General features: G+C 53.4%; 1 protein-coding gene across 4 annotated transcripts in view; it reads right to left on the minus strand.

Annotated features, from left to right (window-relative positions):
• The window catches only part of GDPD5 (glycerophosphodiester phosphodiesterase domain containing 5), a 92,061-nt gene that overhangs the window by 22,049 nt on the left and 54,980 nt on the right, over positions 1 to 15,032 (minus strand). For all 4 annotated transcript variants that reach the window (XM_009246848.4, XM_024255864.3, XM_054524834.2 and 1 more), the window contains exons 4-6: positions 6,748 to 6,851; positions 1,356 to 1,449; positions 420 to 479 (exon numbers count right to left, since the gene is read on the minus strand). In XM_009246848.4, the coding sequence (XP_009245123.2) occupies positions 420 to 479; positions 1,356 to 1,449; positions 6,748 to 6,851 (258 nt within the window). The remainder of the gene's footprint in view (positions 1 to 419; positions 480 to 1,355; positions 1,450 to 6,747; positions 6,852 to 15,032) is intronic.

Genomic DNA, 15,032 nt, shown 5'->3' on the forward strand with positions numbered 1-15,032 from the left:
GAGCTCACCAAAGAAGGAAGAGGCAGGTGAGACCTGAGGCAGGGCCCCCAGAGGGTGGGTGCCACAGTATGAGCTGTGAGCTCTGCTGGTTAATCACACGACTACGGGACCCTGGATCTTCCATCTTTAAACTGGGAGACCTTAGGTAAGTCACTTAACCTCTTTGTACTTCAGTTTCCCCAGCCACAAAATGGAATGATAACAGTACCTACATCACAAGGTTGCTGTAAGGGTTAAGTGAATGAAGACAGGCGAGGTTGTAAGAAAAGTGCTTGGTGCATAGTGAGTGCTCAGCCTTAGCTATGAGAACAATTCTAATGGCGATCCAGGGGAGGGACACAGTGGCCAGGCCCTTTCTCTGCTGCTGCTGCCTCCAGCTTCCCGTGCCCTCTCCCAGCCCCGGCCGAGGCGGCCCTTACCTTGTGCAGCCAGTGCAGGTTCATCTGCTGCCCCACGGCAATGTGACATAGTGCCAGGACCTGAGGAGGGACCCACAGGGTGATTGTCAGGCCCGTGTGGGCGGGAAGGCTTTGCCAGTTTCTCAGACACCCTGCTCCCCACTGCGGCTCTGGGCCTAACCCTGGGCAGAGGCAGCGAACCTCCCTCCAGGCGATGGGAATGCCCCGCCCTCCCCAGCCCAGCCCAGACTAGCCAGCCTGAGCCTGGCCTCCTCCCAGATGATTCCAGGCCTCTAGGCTCTTCCTCTGTGTGATTCCCCATCAAGAGGTCACTGGGTGCTGCTGTACTTGGACTACCCAGCTTCATTCATCAAACATTTTGGGAGTTCCAGTCCCCGGGATTCTGAAACAGACTTGAGCCTGTCCCCAAGGAGCCCCTAGTCCAGCATGGGGGATCCACCTGCGTCTCAGTGAGTGGAATATCGGGAGCAAGAGCCGGAAGCAGAGGCTCCTGGAAGAGGAAGCCTGCAGTGGGCCCTCTCGGCCAGGACAGCTCTCACTGGGTCTGGGGCAAACATTCCAGGAAGGGGCAGCCTAGAGAGACGGGCAAAAGCAAGAGGACCTCCTGCCCTGGGGGACCCAGGCCTCAGGTGCAGCAGCCCGAGAGGCCCTGGGTAAAATCTGAATTAATGTGCCATATGTAGCCAATTTCCTACTAGTGGCACAAAATAACTTCTGATTAGTTGCTATTATAAATTAAGATAAAAATGAAAATGTTATACATATCTTTCTGTATTTTTGATTACTTCCTTAGGATAGATTCCTACAAATACAATATTCCTCCAAATACAGCTTTCCCCTTTATACCAGGGTGGGACCCTCCATCAGCCCGGCACAGGGCCAGTATCCCTTCCCCTGGGAGCAGGGCCACCTGCCCTCCGAAACAGCCCCATGTACCAGGAGGCCAGCAATGTAAGCGAAGGCAGCAGCTGTGGTCACAAGGATGGGCACGGGCCAGTCGCTCCAGTAGCCCATGCGGTTGTAGAGGTACCTGCCAGGAGGAGAGGGGGCAGGGGTCAGACCTCCACCAGGCCACTACCTGGCCCAGGAATCAGGATGGCCTGAGCCTCCACACAGACGACAGGCTGGGCTCAGTGACCGGGCCCTGCCCACCCAGCAATAAGGCTCAGCGTCTGCCTGATGCTCTACCATGCCTGCTCAAGACAGCCACCCGGGGACCAAGAAATGTAAAGGAGAATATAATGCCCCATAATCCTACTGGCCAGAAGTAATCATTACCAAGGCTGTACTGGATCTTCCTCCTGTGGGTTGCCCCACCCCCATGCCTATATGTTTGTATAAACAGCAAAGCCAGGACACCGCTGCACAAAGCAACACGGTCAGGAGCACGGGCTTTGGAGTGAGGCACGCAGGCTGGATTCAAATCCCCTCTCGTCTCGGCTTTTCACTGTCTTGTAGGACCTTGTGGAGGACAGGCTTCACTGATTCTAAGATGCCATCAATTGTGACTGTCATCTCAACTTCAATGTTAAGATGTGAAAATGGGGGTCTTAGAATTGATCGAATGTAATATTTGACTTCTCTGAGCCTTAGTTTCCTCACCTATAGGATGGGGATAAGAAAGTGCCTTTTGAGGCCAGGTGTGGTGGCTCACGCCTGTCATCCCAGCACTTTGGGAGGCTGAGGCAGGCGGACCACGAGGTCAGGAGATCGAGACCATCCTAGCTAACACGGTGAAACCCCATCTCTACTAAAAATACAAAAAAAAATCAGCTGGGCGTGGTGGTGGGCGCCTGTAGTCCCAGCTACTTGGGAGGCTGAGGCAGGAGCATGGTGTGAATCTGGGAGGCGGAGCTTGCAGTGAGCCGAGATCGCGCCACTGCACTCCAGCCTGGGGGACAGAGCGAGACTCTGTCTCAAAAACAAACAAACAAAGAAAGTGCCTTTCGGCCGGGCGCAGTGGCTCACGCCTGTAATCCCAGCATTTTGGGAGGCCGAGGTGGGCAGATCACGAGGTCAGGAGATCAAGACCATCCTGGCTAACATGGTGAAACCCCATCTCTACTAAAAATACAAAAAATTAGCCGGGCGTTGTGGCGGGCATCTGTAGTCCCAGCTACTCGGGAGGCCGAGGCAAGAGACTGGCGTGAACCTGGGAGCCAGAGCTTGCAGTGAGCAGAGATTGCGGTACTACACTCCAGCCTGGGCAACAGTGCGAGACTCTGTCTCAAAAAAAAAAAAAAAAAAAAAGTGCCTTTCATGGGGTCTCATGAGGATGAAGTGAGGTGAGATTCATCGTAAGTACTCAATAAACTCTCTTTGTTTTTGTTTGTTTGTTTGAGACAGGGTCTCTGTCACCGAGGCTGGAGTGCAGGGATGCGAACTGAAGCTTTGACCTCCTGGGCCCAAGCGATCCTCCTACCTCAGCTGGGACCATAGGCACCCACCAAAATATCTGGCTAATTTTTTTTGTATTTTTTGTTGAGGCAGGGTCTTGCCATGTTGCCCAGGCTGATCTCAAACTCCTGAGCTCAAGTGATCCTCCTACCTCAGCCTCCCAAAGTGCTGGGATTATAGGTGTGAGCCACCACGCCTGGCCAACTGTCTTCTCAACACAAGCATTTACTTATGCCAGTAAAAATCCTGAGAAAATGTGATTTTTAAAACAGCCACGTGGTTTTCCACTGAATTAATGTACCATATGTAGCCAGCTTCCTACTAGTGGCATGAAACAGTTTCTAATTCTTCACAATTATAAATTAACATAAAAATGAAATTTTTATACATATCTTTCTGTATTTTTCATTACTTCCTTAGGATAGATTCCTACAGATACAATTATAGGGTCAAAGAGAATGAACTTTTTTTTTTTTTTTTGAGACAGGGTCTTGCTATGTTGCCCAAGGTGAACTTGAATTCCTGGGCTCAAGCAATCCTCCCATCTCAGCCTCCCCAGTACCTGGGACTATAGGCATATACCACTGTGGCTGGTGGGATTGAAATTTTTAAGGGGCATGACAGATACTGCTTAGATGCTCTCCAGAAAGAATGAACTACCCACATCCAGCCGGGCGTGGTGGCTCACGCCTGTAATCCCAGCACTTTGGGAGGCCGAGGCGGGCAGATCACGAGTTCAGGAGATCGAGACCACGGTGAAACCCCGTCTCTACTAAAAATACAAAAAATTAGCCCGGCGCGGTGGCAGGCACCTGTAGTCCCAGCTACTTGGGAGGCTGAGGCAGGAGAATGGCGTGAACCCGGGAGGCGGAGCTTGCAGTGAGCTGAGATCGTGCCACTGCACTCCAGCCTGGGTGACAGAAAGAGACTCTGTCTCAAAAAAAAAAAAAAAAAGAATGAACTACTCACATCCTCCTTGTAAAAGGGGGAAACTGAGGCCCAAAAGAGGCAGCAACTTGTTCAAGGTCATTAGAAAATCTGAGCGCCAGGCAGCTTCAGCCTGCTGTCATCTGGGACCTTGCCAGACAGCTGGGAAGGGACACCAGGAGGACCCACTGGGGCATCTGCCCTCCCTGGCCCTCATCCTCAGAGTCCAGGGGAAAATCTACTGCCTGGCAGATCACTGAATGCACTCACCTTACCATACAGTTAGGAAACTGAGGCCTGAAGAGGGGCAAGACTTGCTCCTGATAACTATTCCTGAAAGATGTTCTGGTCCCCTTTGTCTCTCAAGTGTAACCACTTTTAGCAGGGAGTCCTTGAGGACAGCAACAGCCGAGACAGCCCTCCCTGGCCCTCCTCATCCAGTGCTGATCCCCGGCTGTCACTCACATCCTCTTACTGTATGAATTGAATTATTCCCAGAGATTCTTTTTTTTTTTTTTGAGACAGAGTCTCACTCTGTTGCCCAGCCTGGAGTGCAGTGGTCTCCCAGCTAGAGATGTGGTCTCCCAGGAAGCAGCCCTCATGTTTAGGTAGAGCTTTGAGCCCTCTCATGTTCATCATCTCATTGCATCCTCAGAAAGACCTGATGAGGTCAGAGTTACCCCATTTTACAGAATGGGGTAAAATGTGATCTTGGCTCACTGCACTGCAACCTCCACCTCCCAGGCTCAAGCAATCTTCCCACCTCAGCCTCCCGAGTAGCTGGGACCACAGGCATATATATGCCACCACACCTGCCTAATTTTTTGTAGTTTTTGTAGAGATGGGGTTTTTTCATGTTGTCCAGGCTGGTCTTGAACACCTGGACTCACGTGATCTGCCTGCCTTGGCCTCCCAACGTGCTGAGATTACAGGCATGAGTCATTGTGCCCGGTCCCCAGAGACTCTTGAGACCATCAGGACTGGGCCGGGGCATCCTGAACCCCAGCACTGACTCCAAAAAACTGAGGTGACAGGCTGAAGGAGCTGCAGGTCTCCAGGCATCCCTAAGTGCCAGGCAGGCCTCCCCTTGCCACCTCCTCGACAGGGCGGGAACCCATCCTCTGCTTGGAACTCCCAGTGACAGGGAGCTCACTCTCTGGGTAGAGTGGGTGGCTCCATGGACATGATACAGTCAGGCAGGCTGAAGTCCCTGTCCCAGATCCGTCTGCTTCTTGCTGTGCAACGCTGGAAAGGCTACTTAACCTCTCTAAGCCTTGGTCTCTTCGGTCTGTCCTCAATTCATGTTTTTGGCTCTAACTGGTTGTGTGACCATGAATGAGTCTTCACCCTCTCTGGGCCTCCATTTCCCCATCTGTACATGATGGGGGTAGACTTGATGATCCTCTAGGCAGCAGACTCCAGTTCGGAGGAACTGTCTGGGTCTGCAGTTGAGGGCCAGTAGGGAACGTTCCCATTTACTCATGACAGTGCCCATGCTTTGGACATCTGCAAAGATGAATAACTGATTTATGGCATTTAATAAAGGCTAGAGGCCACCTCTGGGACTCTGCCGGGGCTCCGGCTCATCTTGCTTGGCTGCCGCAGGGCAGGGGTGGGACCACAGCATATTCTTGATTGTGCTCATTAATAAGAGAGGCACAGCCTGGTGCCATGCGGGGAAAAGTGGACACCCAGCTCCATGAGCGGAGTCCCAGGATCATCACAGAATCCTAACACCACAGCCTGTCAGAAGCCCACGGTCCTGAAAATCCCAAATGCTAACATCACGCTACCTTCCGGCTAGAGATGTGGTCTCCCAGGAAGCAGCCCTCATGTTTAGGTAGAGCTTTGAGCCCTGTTGTGTCCATCATCTCAGTTCATCCTCAGAAAGACCTGATGAGGTCAGAGTTACCCCATTTTACAGAAGGAGAGGCTTAGAGAGTACCAGAGACTTGCTCACGGCCACGCTGACCTGAACATCTGATCAAAAGGAAGGAACAGCAATGGACGGGGAGTGAGGAGCCAGGCTTCCAAGCCCCAGCTGTCCCCAACTGGCTGTGTGACCTGCGCCTGTTTCCTTATCTGTCAATAGAATCCGGGGTCCTTGCCCTCCTCCCGTGACCCCCATGACCTCTCCACTGCTTACCAAAGGCAGGCGATGGAATATGGTGAAGAGGAAAACAGGTGCCCCTCCTGTACCCAGGTAAGTGGCTCAGACAGCCCTGCCTTTGGATCTGAGGTACCCACAAAGGACCTTGAGCTGTCCCCAAACTCATCTGCCAGCCCTGCCCAGGGCCTACCTAAGGGAGTTAGGAGGCCTAGGATCCAGGGCTATCTCCTCTGCAGAGACCTTGGTCTCTCTGAGCTGTAGATTTCTTGTCTACAAAGGGGGTGACCAGAGGCCCCGGCCCCGGTTGAGCCCTGGCCCGGCCTTATGTTCCTATTTTCCATGGTCACAGCACTGGGAAGGAATGCTCTGTGTCTCCCCAGTGGGCTTCGGCTCCTGTAAGCCTTTGTTCTTTGAGGCTCCCCTCCACCTCTTTAGGAGGCCAGGAATGCAGGCTGAATCATCAATGCAAGCACCAAGGGGTCTCCAAGACCAGCAGCTAAAGTTCCCCAGGTTTCAATCCCAGCCATTCTTTAAGGCCCAGTTCCCATGCCTCTTCCTCCAGGAAGCCTTCCCTAAGTTCACAGTAGGACTCCCCTCAGGGCATGGATCTCTCTTTGTTTCCTCCTCCTCTTTCTTGCCAGTCTGCGATACAATCCTCACCCATACCTCTGGCACTTCCCACTATAGTCCCACACCAGCCTCCTCACCAAAGCCCTAGAGGTGAGCAGGACAGAGGCTCCCAGGGAGTAGGCCCTGCCCAGGGCCACACAGAGAGCTGGTGGCAGAGCTCAGAGGGCCAACCTGGGAGACAGGCTCTAACTCCAGCCCCCAGGTCCCAGCTACTGGATACCCAGCTCCGGGCTCCTTCCTCCCCCACCCACTGCCCCTACTCACCAGTTGAATTCATCATAGTCATTGTGGACTTCCCACCAGAAGTAAAGCCAGGTGAGCGTGAGGCCGAAGGTGAAGGTGAGGAGCAGGAACCAGAGGCGCTCCCACTGGAAGAGCAGAGGAGGAGGGGATTAAGTGGGTCAGGGGCCAGCCCCTTAGGCTGCCTCCCACCAGAATGTGTCCCCCTCCCTCCCACTTTGTAGCCAAACCTGCCAGGCAGGAATTCCTGCCCTCTTTACCCTGGGAGAAACTGAGGTTCAGAGAGGGGAAGTGACCTGTCCACCATCACCAAGCCCAAAGTCACAGAACGGTGGAGAGCCAGGGGCAGTCAGGGCTGCCCCCCCGGGGCTGTGCTCTTTTCACTGTGGCCTGCAGCCTTTCCTTCGTGTACTGCTCTCCCTATTCTGGGGACGGCTCCCTTGGCGCTGGCACAGTGATTGGCAGTCTGTGAAGTCACATCCCTCACACACATGCCTACAAAGCAGGCACTGTTCTTCTCCACCTTTATCCTGTGCTACCGAGAAAAACACTGAGGCCCAGAGAGGCCAAGTGACTTGCCCAGGTCACACAGCAAGTTAGCAGAGGATTAAGGAAGAAGTACAGAAGTGCCATGTTCTGCTGCCTCCACTGGGCCAGATACTACTGTCTCCAGCCAGGTGGAAGTGGGGTGGAGGGGGACACTGACACCACCACTGCTGTTTCCTGAGGGGCCAGCTCAGGCGTCTGCAGGCACTTCCTCCTGGCCCTCCAGTTTCTCCCTGCTTTCATCCGTCCCCTTATCTTGGAAGCACAAAAAGCTTGGAATATCCTGCATCCCGGGAAACTGCTGAGATCATCAGAACAAGTCAACAGCCCTTGAGGGGAGGTCAGCGTGAGGAAGAACCAAGACTACATTTCCCTTGAGGGTGTGAAGTCACGGAGGCAGCCCTACATCTGGGCTCCCTGCTATGTTTCTAAACCATCCCAGTTTAACCTCTTCATGGCTCCTTACTGATAGCCAAGCAGGAGTGTGGCCCCCTGACCTCTCCAGCTTCGACCTATACAAACAGTTCCCGCAACCTGGAAGGGCCACTGCCTCTGGGCTTGTTCCCTGAACATTCCCACTCACCTTTCAAGTCAGCTCAAATATCACTGCCTCTGTGAAGCCTCCCTGGATCCACACTGCCACCCTCGTGCCCGCCGCGGTGCTCCCGCAGCATCGGCATCCCTCCGTTTAAACTCACACTCTGCACACCATGACCTGCTCACTGTGTCCCCCAGACAAGTGCAAGGACGGAGACTGAGCCGACTTCCACTCCACTAGTACTTTATGACCACATGCAGGATTGGGCAGGAAGGAGAAAGTCCTCTCACTGTCCAGAATCCCTCTATCCCACACCATGCAAAGATACCATCAGTCTGCCCGGGAACCTCAGATCCCTGTCACCACTTACAAGCTGTGTAACTCTGGGCAAAGTACTCATTCTTTCTGTGACTCAGTTTTCACCTCTGTGAAATGAGGGCAATACTAGTACTTATGCCATGGGGTTGATGGAGAATTAAATGGATAATACAAGTCAGGTGGCTTGGCGAGCACTCAGCACACTACCAGTGTATCTGTGACATCCTCTGCCTCTCCAGAATGTAGGAAAGGCCTTCACACCCTAATGGTCCACAACTCCGTACCCACTAAGGGCCTGCTCCGTGCCTCACCCTGGGCAAGAGGGCTGGTGCCTGGGTGACCCTCCTGCCCAGGTGGGTCACTCCAGTTGGGCGACTCATGCTTGGGTGAGCAGCTGCCACCACTCCTTGTCATGTGCAGAGCCAGACTGCCTTGCTTAGCCTCACTTTGTACATAAACAGAGATGCAAAGGTGACGATACCCTGAGGCCCAGTATTTCTAGCAGGTTTAGGCTTGGGGAGGTGGTGGCTTCTCAGAGAGTAGGCCACTTGTAGCTGCCCCAGCTGGACACAGAATGGCACAAGTTCCAGTTCCAGGCACAGCAAAGCCCAGCCTTGGTCAGGAATAGGGAAACCCTGGCTAGGAGCAGGGCAGGACATGTGCCCTTCTAGAGCAATCGAACCCTAGGAGCCACCACCCAGAGAATGGCTGAGTCCCTAGACTCAGTCCTGCCTCCCATGGAGGCAGTCTGGGTCTGCACATGACCGTCTCTCCACCACCCTCCAGCCAGCACCCCAGGACTAGTCCTTCTCAGAATCCCTCTTGCCAGCTCAAATTCTTATTTGCTCATAACAGCCTTCATTTCCTGCAGAGTGCAGCTGATGAGTCCCAGGCCAGCTTAAACATCTGAGTCTCCCAAAGGGTGAACCATGTCTTTAGACTGACACCCATCTGGTCACGTCATGCCCCAGCTTGAGAGTTCCACCGGCCAGAGCTTCCCAGTAGATGTCAGGGCCCACTCTGTCTGGCCCAGGCCAGCTCTGTGCTTTATGCCCCATGCACAGAATTACATACGGTTCCCCAAACAGGCTCTTCAGACCCCAAGCCTTCACACAGCTGGAGCCTCCATCTAGAAAGCAACCTTTCTCTGCTCCATGAGGCAAACTCCTACTCCTTCCAGAGTGTCTCCTCCCTGAAGACTCCCCTGTCTCACAGGGTGAATCCCATCTCCTCAGAGCTCCGTAACCCATGCAGCCATCTCACCTATGGCTCAGACCCCACTGTTCTAGAACTGTCTCTATACATGTCGGTCTCCCTGCTATACATAAATGCCTTGAGATCTGGGCAGTCTTCATGTTCCAGATGGCACAGGAACTTGAGAAAGATTTGATAATGAAATGATAGGTGAGGAAACACCCTTTCTCCTACCCTGGCATGAGTACACCCACCCAGGAGAGATCTCCTCAAGGCTTAACACCCAATTCCCACAAAAAAAGTACCTAGTCTTCTATAGAGCCCACGCTGGCAGTGTTAGATGGCTGTCTGTCCACAGAGACCACTTTGCTTCCTCAGGGGCAAGGCCTATGTGCCTCTGACCAGCAGAGAAGGTTCTGAGAGGGACCTAGGCGAGGGGTGAGCCTCGGCCTAGGATGGGTCTGGTCCCAGGCAAGTAGCCTGGAGGTGGGAAGGTAGAGAACCTGCCGTAGGCGCCGGGAAGATGTCCTGTGACCGGGGTGATGCAGGGCCCAGGGGCAAGGCTGACGGGGGCCAGGAAGACCACAGGGGCCGGGAGGGCCCATGGCAGCCAGGGTCCTATGCCCCAAAGGCCATTGTCCTCAAGTGTCCAGATCCTTACAGTGGAGCAAGGCAGGGCAGGAATGAGGGGCTGCACCTCCCACTCCTGGGAACCAGCCAAGACTAGAGCTGGCAGTGGCTGGGGGTGAGGCATCCAGGCATGGAAGGAATGCAGGCAGGGGCTAAGCAACAAGGAGCCAGGAACCCCATGATCAGAACTAGCACATGAGCTGGGGTTGGGGCAACCTAGGGATTAAAGCCCTGGGAGCTGAAGCCAGAGGCCACAGGGAGCCTGTAGATGGGGATGAAGAGGCCCCAGCACAGAGGGAGGCAGGCAGCGGGGGTCACTCTAAGAACAATCAGAGGAAAACACTGAATGGCAGGGGCTGGAAGGAAGGGAAGGGGAAGGTGAGGAAGTAGTCGGAGGAAGTGGCCTGGGGAGCAGCTCCACTGATAAAGAGGCCCCAATGGCACTAATGGTCCTTGTCAGGGCACATTACAGCAGAGAGAGGCCTGCCCGCTCCACCCATTAGCAAGCCAATCTGGCCCTGCTTCCAGAGACGCGGAGCAGTGATCGCTGCCTCAATGCCCCGGCCACAGCCCTCCTTCATCTCTCACAGTCTGCATAACACTAGGGGTTGTTTATTTAGGGGTATCTACCCCCATTGCACAGAGGCTCAGAGAAGGGTCACCACATATGGCTGAGCAAGTTATGCACTGCCCCCTAAGAAGTGCCACTCACATCATGGTGACCATCAATGTGCATATTATGACGATTTGCTGGCACATGGCGGGCGGTTGTGTCCTAGAAAAGGGGTGCTTTTTGTTAATTTGCATAAAGGCTCAACACAGATGAGTGGAGAGGAGTCAGAGGGGTCAGCAGGTAGGGGAGGAGTGGCGATAAGATTTGAACCCAGGCATACTGACTAGACTCTGCAGGCCCCCTTGGGAGGCAGCCTGAACAGCTCCCCTCAAAACCCACCTTGCCCTCTGGGACCCAGTATGGCGAACCCAGGCCCAGCCTAGTTCCCTGGATTTCTCTCCTCCATCTCTCTGACCCCTAGGCCAGACCTGATGCTCCTTCAGGAAGCCTTTCCATCCCTCCAGGCCTCAAAAGGTCTCCCCTCCCTGACCATCCTGCACAGATTCTTGGCACCCACCACCGTGACCCTCAATCAAATTGTAAATTGTGGAGATAGAAACAGCACGGGCTCTAAAGAGCTGGCTCTGCCACTCAGCACATCACTTGGCCCCTCTGAGCCTCGGTCTCCTCGCTGTAAATGGGAATAACAGCCCTTCCCTCAGAGGGAGGCTGTTAAACGAGCTGAAGGGCTTCAAGTGGCACATAGTAGGCGCGTAATGAGGGTGGCTCACTGGGCTGCGGGATCCCTCAGGACAGGGATGGCCTGAGCTGTCTCTATCTCCTGGGCCCAGCATCACACCAGGCACAAGGTGGTGGTCACCTATGGCGTGAGGGATAGAAGGAGGTATGGATGTGAGACAGGGCGACAGAGGGGTGCTCAGGGCCAGCAGTGGGCAGGGCCATCGCGCAAGCCCCAGACTTACCCTCAGAGAGCAGGAGAAAAGCTGAGTGGGCTGGGGCTGAGGGAGCAACTGGCTCCTGGGGTAGGCACCAGGAGGAGTGTGCTGGAGACTGCCTAAGGAGGGACCAGACAGGGCGAGCAGCTGGGGCAGGAGTGGCCCCTGGCTGTGGATGGGGTAGGATGCTGATTCCTGCCCCAGGGGATGGAGGCTGAGGTCGGGGCTGCTGTGATGGAGAATCCTGGAGGCTCCAACCCAGAGGCCGCTGCGTCTCCTTCCATTCTTACCCTAACCCTCCAGAAACAGGAGCCCCTCCGTAGCAATCTGGGCAATTGTGGGTCAATTTTCCTGAAGGCCAGTCCTTCTCCTCACTGTCTCCTGAGGATGGTCATGTCTTCTCTTCACCCTTCCTTGTCTCTGTCCTGTCCCTCCCACCGCAGAGCCCTCTGTGTTCAGAGAAGAACATAGAAAAAGATCTCATGAGCAGCGGGGGCTCATACAGTCACAGAGCACGACTGCAGCTGCAACCCCGGCCCCACACAGGAAGCACGGGCATGGCCGCTGGGGTGGGACGGCTCTGCTGCTGCCTTTTGCCACTGGCTACAGGCCCCTGCCACTGTAGACTGCAGCCCCAGGCCAAAATGCACACAGCTGCCCCTCCCACTACTAGGGATCCTGAAGGTTATGGAGCACCTCCCCTGGGTCCCTTAACAGAACATGGGGTCTGAAGTCTGCACACATCACTCTGAATGTTACAGACTTTCAGAATCGCAGAGCTCCCCTGCCTGTCCCCTTGCCCTGAGGCAGAGAGCGTGTCTGCAGCTTCCAGGACAGGAGCTCACCCTGTTCTACTCCACTGGCTCCGGGGAAGGGGCCTCTCCTTCCAGATGCTGCCTAGTCCTTCTGTGGACTCAAAATTCTTCCTTCCAAGACATGGAGCCTGACAACGGGAGGCTGGGTTAAGGGAGTCTAGCAATATTGGGTTTGAATCCCAGACCGGCCACAACTGAGTGACCTTAGGGAAGACATTTACCTTCTCTGCGCCCCAGCTTCCTGCTCTGTAAAATGGGGACAGTATCGGCATGCTGCCCAGACCACTAAAACCTCCCGTGCATGGTGTCTGGTGAGGCTAACCTTCCGGGCAGGGGAGTTACTGCCCTCCCCCGACGCCCCTCCTGGGAGGTAGAGCTGAAATCTGCCTCCTCCACTTCTCTCCTGCAGCTGGTTCTCTGATACCACACAGAACAAGGCCAGCCAAAGGGTAAGAAATATTGGGGTCAAGTGACCACAGAGTGAATACACAAAAGAGCTGGATTTTCACCCAGGCCCTTCTCCCTACTGGCTGCGTGGCTGTAGGCCAATCACTCAGGACCTCTGACCTCAGCTTCCTCCTCTGTTCACAGAATGACATCACCACCACCTCACAGGAGGACTGCCAGGCCCCAGCACGATTACAGATGCAAGCTGTAAGTCGCCAAATCCAGGATCGTTCCTGTAATTATCGTTTCGCGTATGACAGCCCTTTAATTATGTGAAGACAGTGATCAAGCCTTTCCTCCCTGCTCTACACCACATCTCTCCAGCTGCTGAGGACAGCCAGGTTGATCGCCTTCCCCCAACCCAGGGTGGGTGCCATGGTCAGCCAGATGCAGAGGCCAGGCCTGGCTCTGTACCTGCGGCCCTGGGAACCAGCACCAATGGAGGAAGAAGACCCTGGCATGGTAGCTGCCTGATCTCACTCACAGGCTGCATCCCGGGCTGTGGGGAACAGAGTCCTGTGTGAGCTCACTATGGCTTTGGGGGTGGGTGGGGATGGTACTCCTAAGAGACCTTTACTTGCTCCATCTCATCATCCCCACAGTTCTGCAAAGCAGAGGAAACCAAGTCTCAGAGGAAGGAAGGGACTTGCCCAAGGTCACAAAGGGCACACATAATAGTGGAACCACAATTCACAGCCAGGTCTGTGTACCTCCAGTGTCCCCAGCTGTCTCGGGGCAACAAGGAGCAGGACATGTAAATTATCCTTGTCTGACCAAGGTGGAAACAGGCTCAGAGGGACAGGGCCTTGCCCAAGGTCACACTTTGAGTCACAGGCTGCGCCAGAGCAGGGACCCTGGGATTTCAGAGTTAACTAAGATGTCAGAGATTATCTCGCCTCATCTCCTAAAGATCCAACTAAGAAATGGTGGAACTGCGATCTAAAGAAGGAGAATGGCCTGGAAATGTGGGCAAGAGATTAGGACATTAGTATATTAGTGCAAAAATGATGGGGACTTCAACTTATGGTGTTGGGACATCTGGATATTTATTTGGTAACAACTATAATTAGACCCCTACCTCACACCCCGTACCAAACTAAATCTGTGTCTCTCCTCTACATCCTCACCACCCTTCTCTTCCAGTCATCTACATACAAGTGTTGAGCCCTTAGACACTCAGAGATAAATCAGGCCACCCTGAGCTAAGACTGGCAGCAAACAGCTCCAATCCTGGGAATTGGTGTGGTGAGCAGGGCAAACACAGGTTGCTTAGGAGCTCACAGCCCGGATCCTTAACACTGTCAGTTATAGGAGGAGGGGTGAGCTAGAAGCCTTCCTGGAGGAGGAGGCACCTGCAGCAAAGTGGAAGGAAAGGGCTTATTGAGAGAACAAGGTTGGGAAACCTCAATCCAGACAGAGAAAAGGAGCAGAGGGTGTGACGGCACAGAGCAAAGCAGGCTTTATTTTGGGGAACTGGCTCTTTATAGGCTTATAAAAGCTTTCCCTATGTAAGAGAATTAGCCTTCATACACGCTGTATATTTTTTCTTATATATCATTTGAATTAATTTTATTTACCATGCTTTCTGTGTAGAAATTTAAATTTTTATGTAGTCAAATCTATCCCTCTTTTCCTTTATACATTTTGCCTTTGGTACTGGATTTAAGAAGGGTGGCCCAATATCATATATTTAAGTAATATTTTACACCCACGATTTCTCGGCTTCATTGTTTACATTTCAATCTGCAATCCACCCATCCATCGACATCCATCTATATATAGATCCATATGGATGTCACGTGTGCGGAGAGAGGTTTAAAAGCCTTATCTCTAAAGCATGAAGACTAGAATTTCTTTTACATCTTTCCAAGTTGTTTAAATTTTTTCAACAAATGCGTGCCTTCAAAATGGGAAAAAATTTTAAAAATAGAAAAAAATACATCTTAATCCATCTGGAATTTATTTCGGTGTGAAGTAAAAGGCAGGGATCTAATTTTACTTTCACCAAATGGATGCTTCAGCTGTCCCTACATCATTTGTGATACTGGTAGTAATTTCTACATTCGTTCACCACACAGTGAGTTCTCAGATGCCTGTGGTTGTTACCAGGTTTTCCAACCTGGCCCATGGCAGCCCTTTCCCCCTTGTGCGGGCTCTGCCTGGCACAGCTCCATCCTGCTCAGCCAAGCCCTCTCCCCAGTGGTTCCAGCTCTTCTTTGAGGTCCCAGAGCCCAGCTGCGCCCTCAGCACATGGTCCTACAGAGACCAAGAGGGAGAGATTGAGGAGTGCCTACTCCTGAATCTGCCACCTG

Source organism: Pongo abelii, chromosome 9, assembly GCF_028885655.2.
Source record: "Pongo abelii isolate AG06213 chromosome 9, NHGRI_mPonAbe1-v2.0_pri, whole genome shotgun sequence".
In the NCBI taxonomy this organism is placed as follows: Eukaryota; Metazoa; Chordata; class Mammalia; order Primates; family Hominidae; genus Pongo; species Pongo abelii.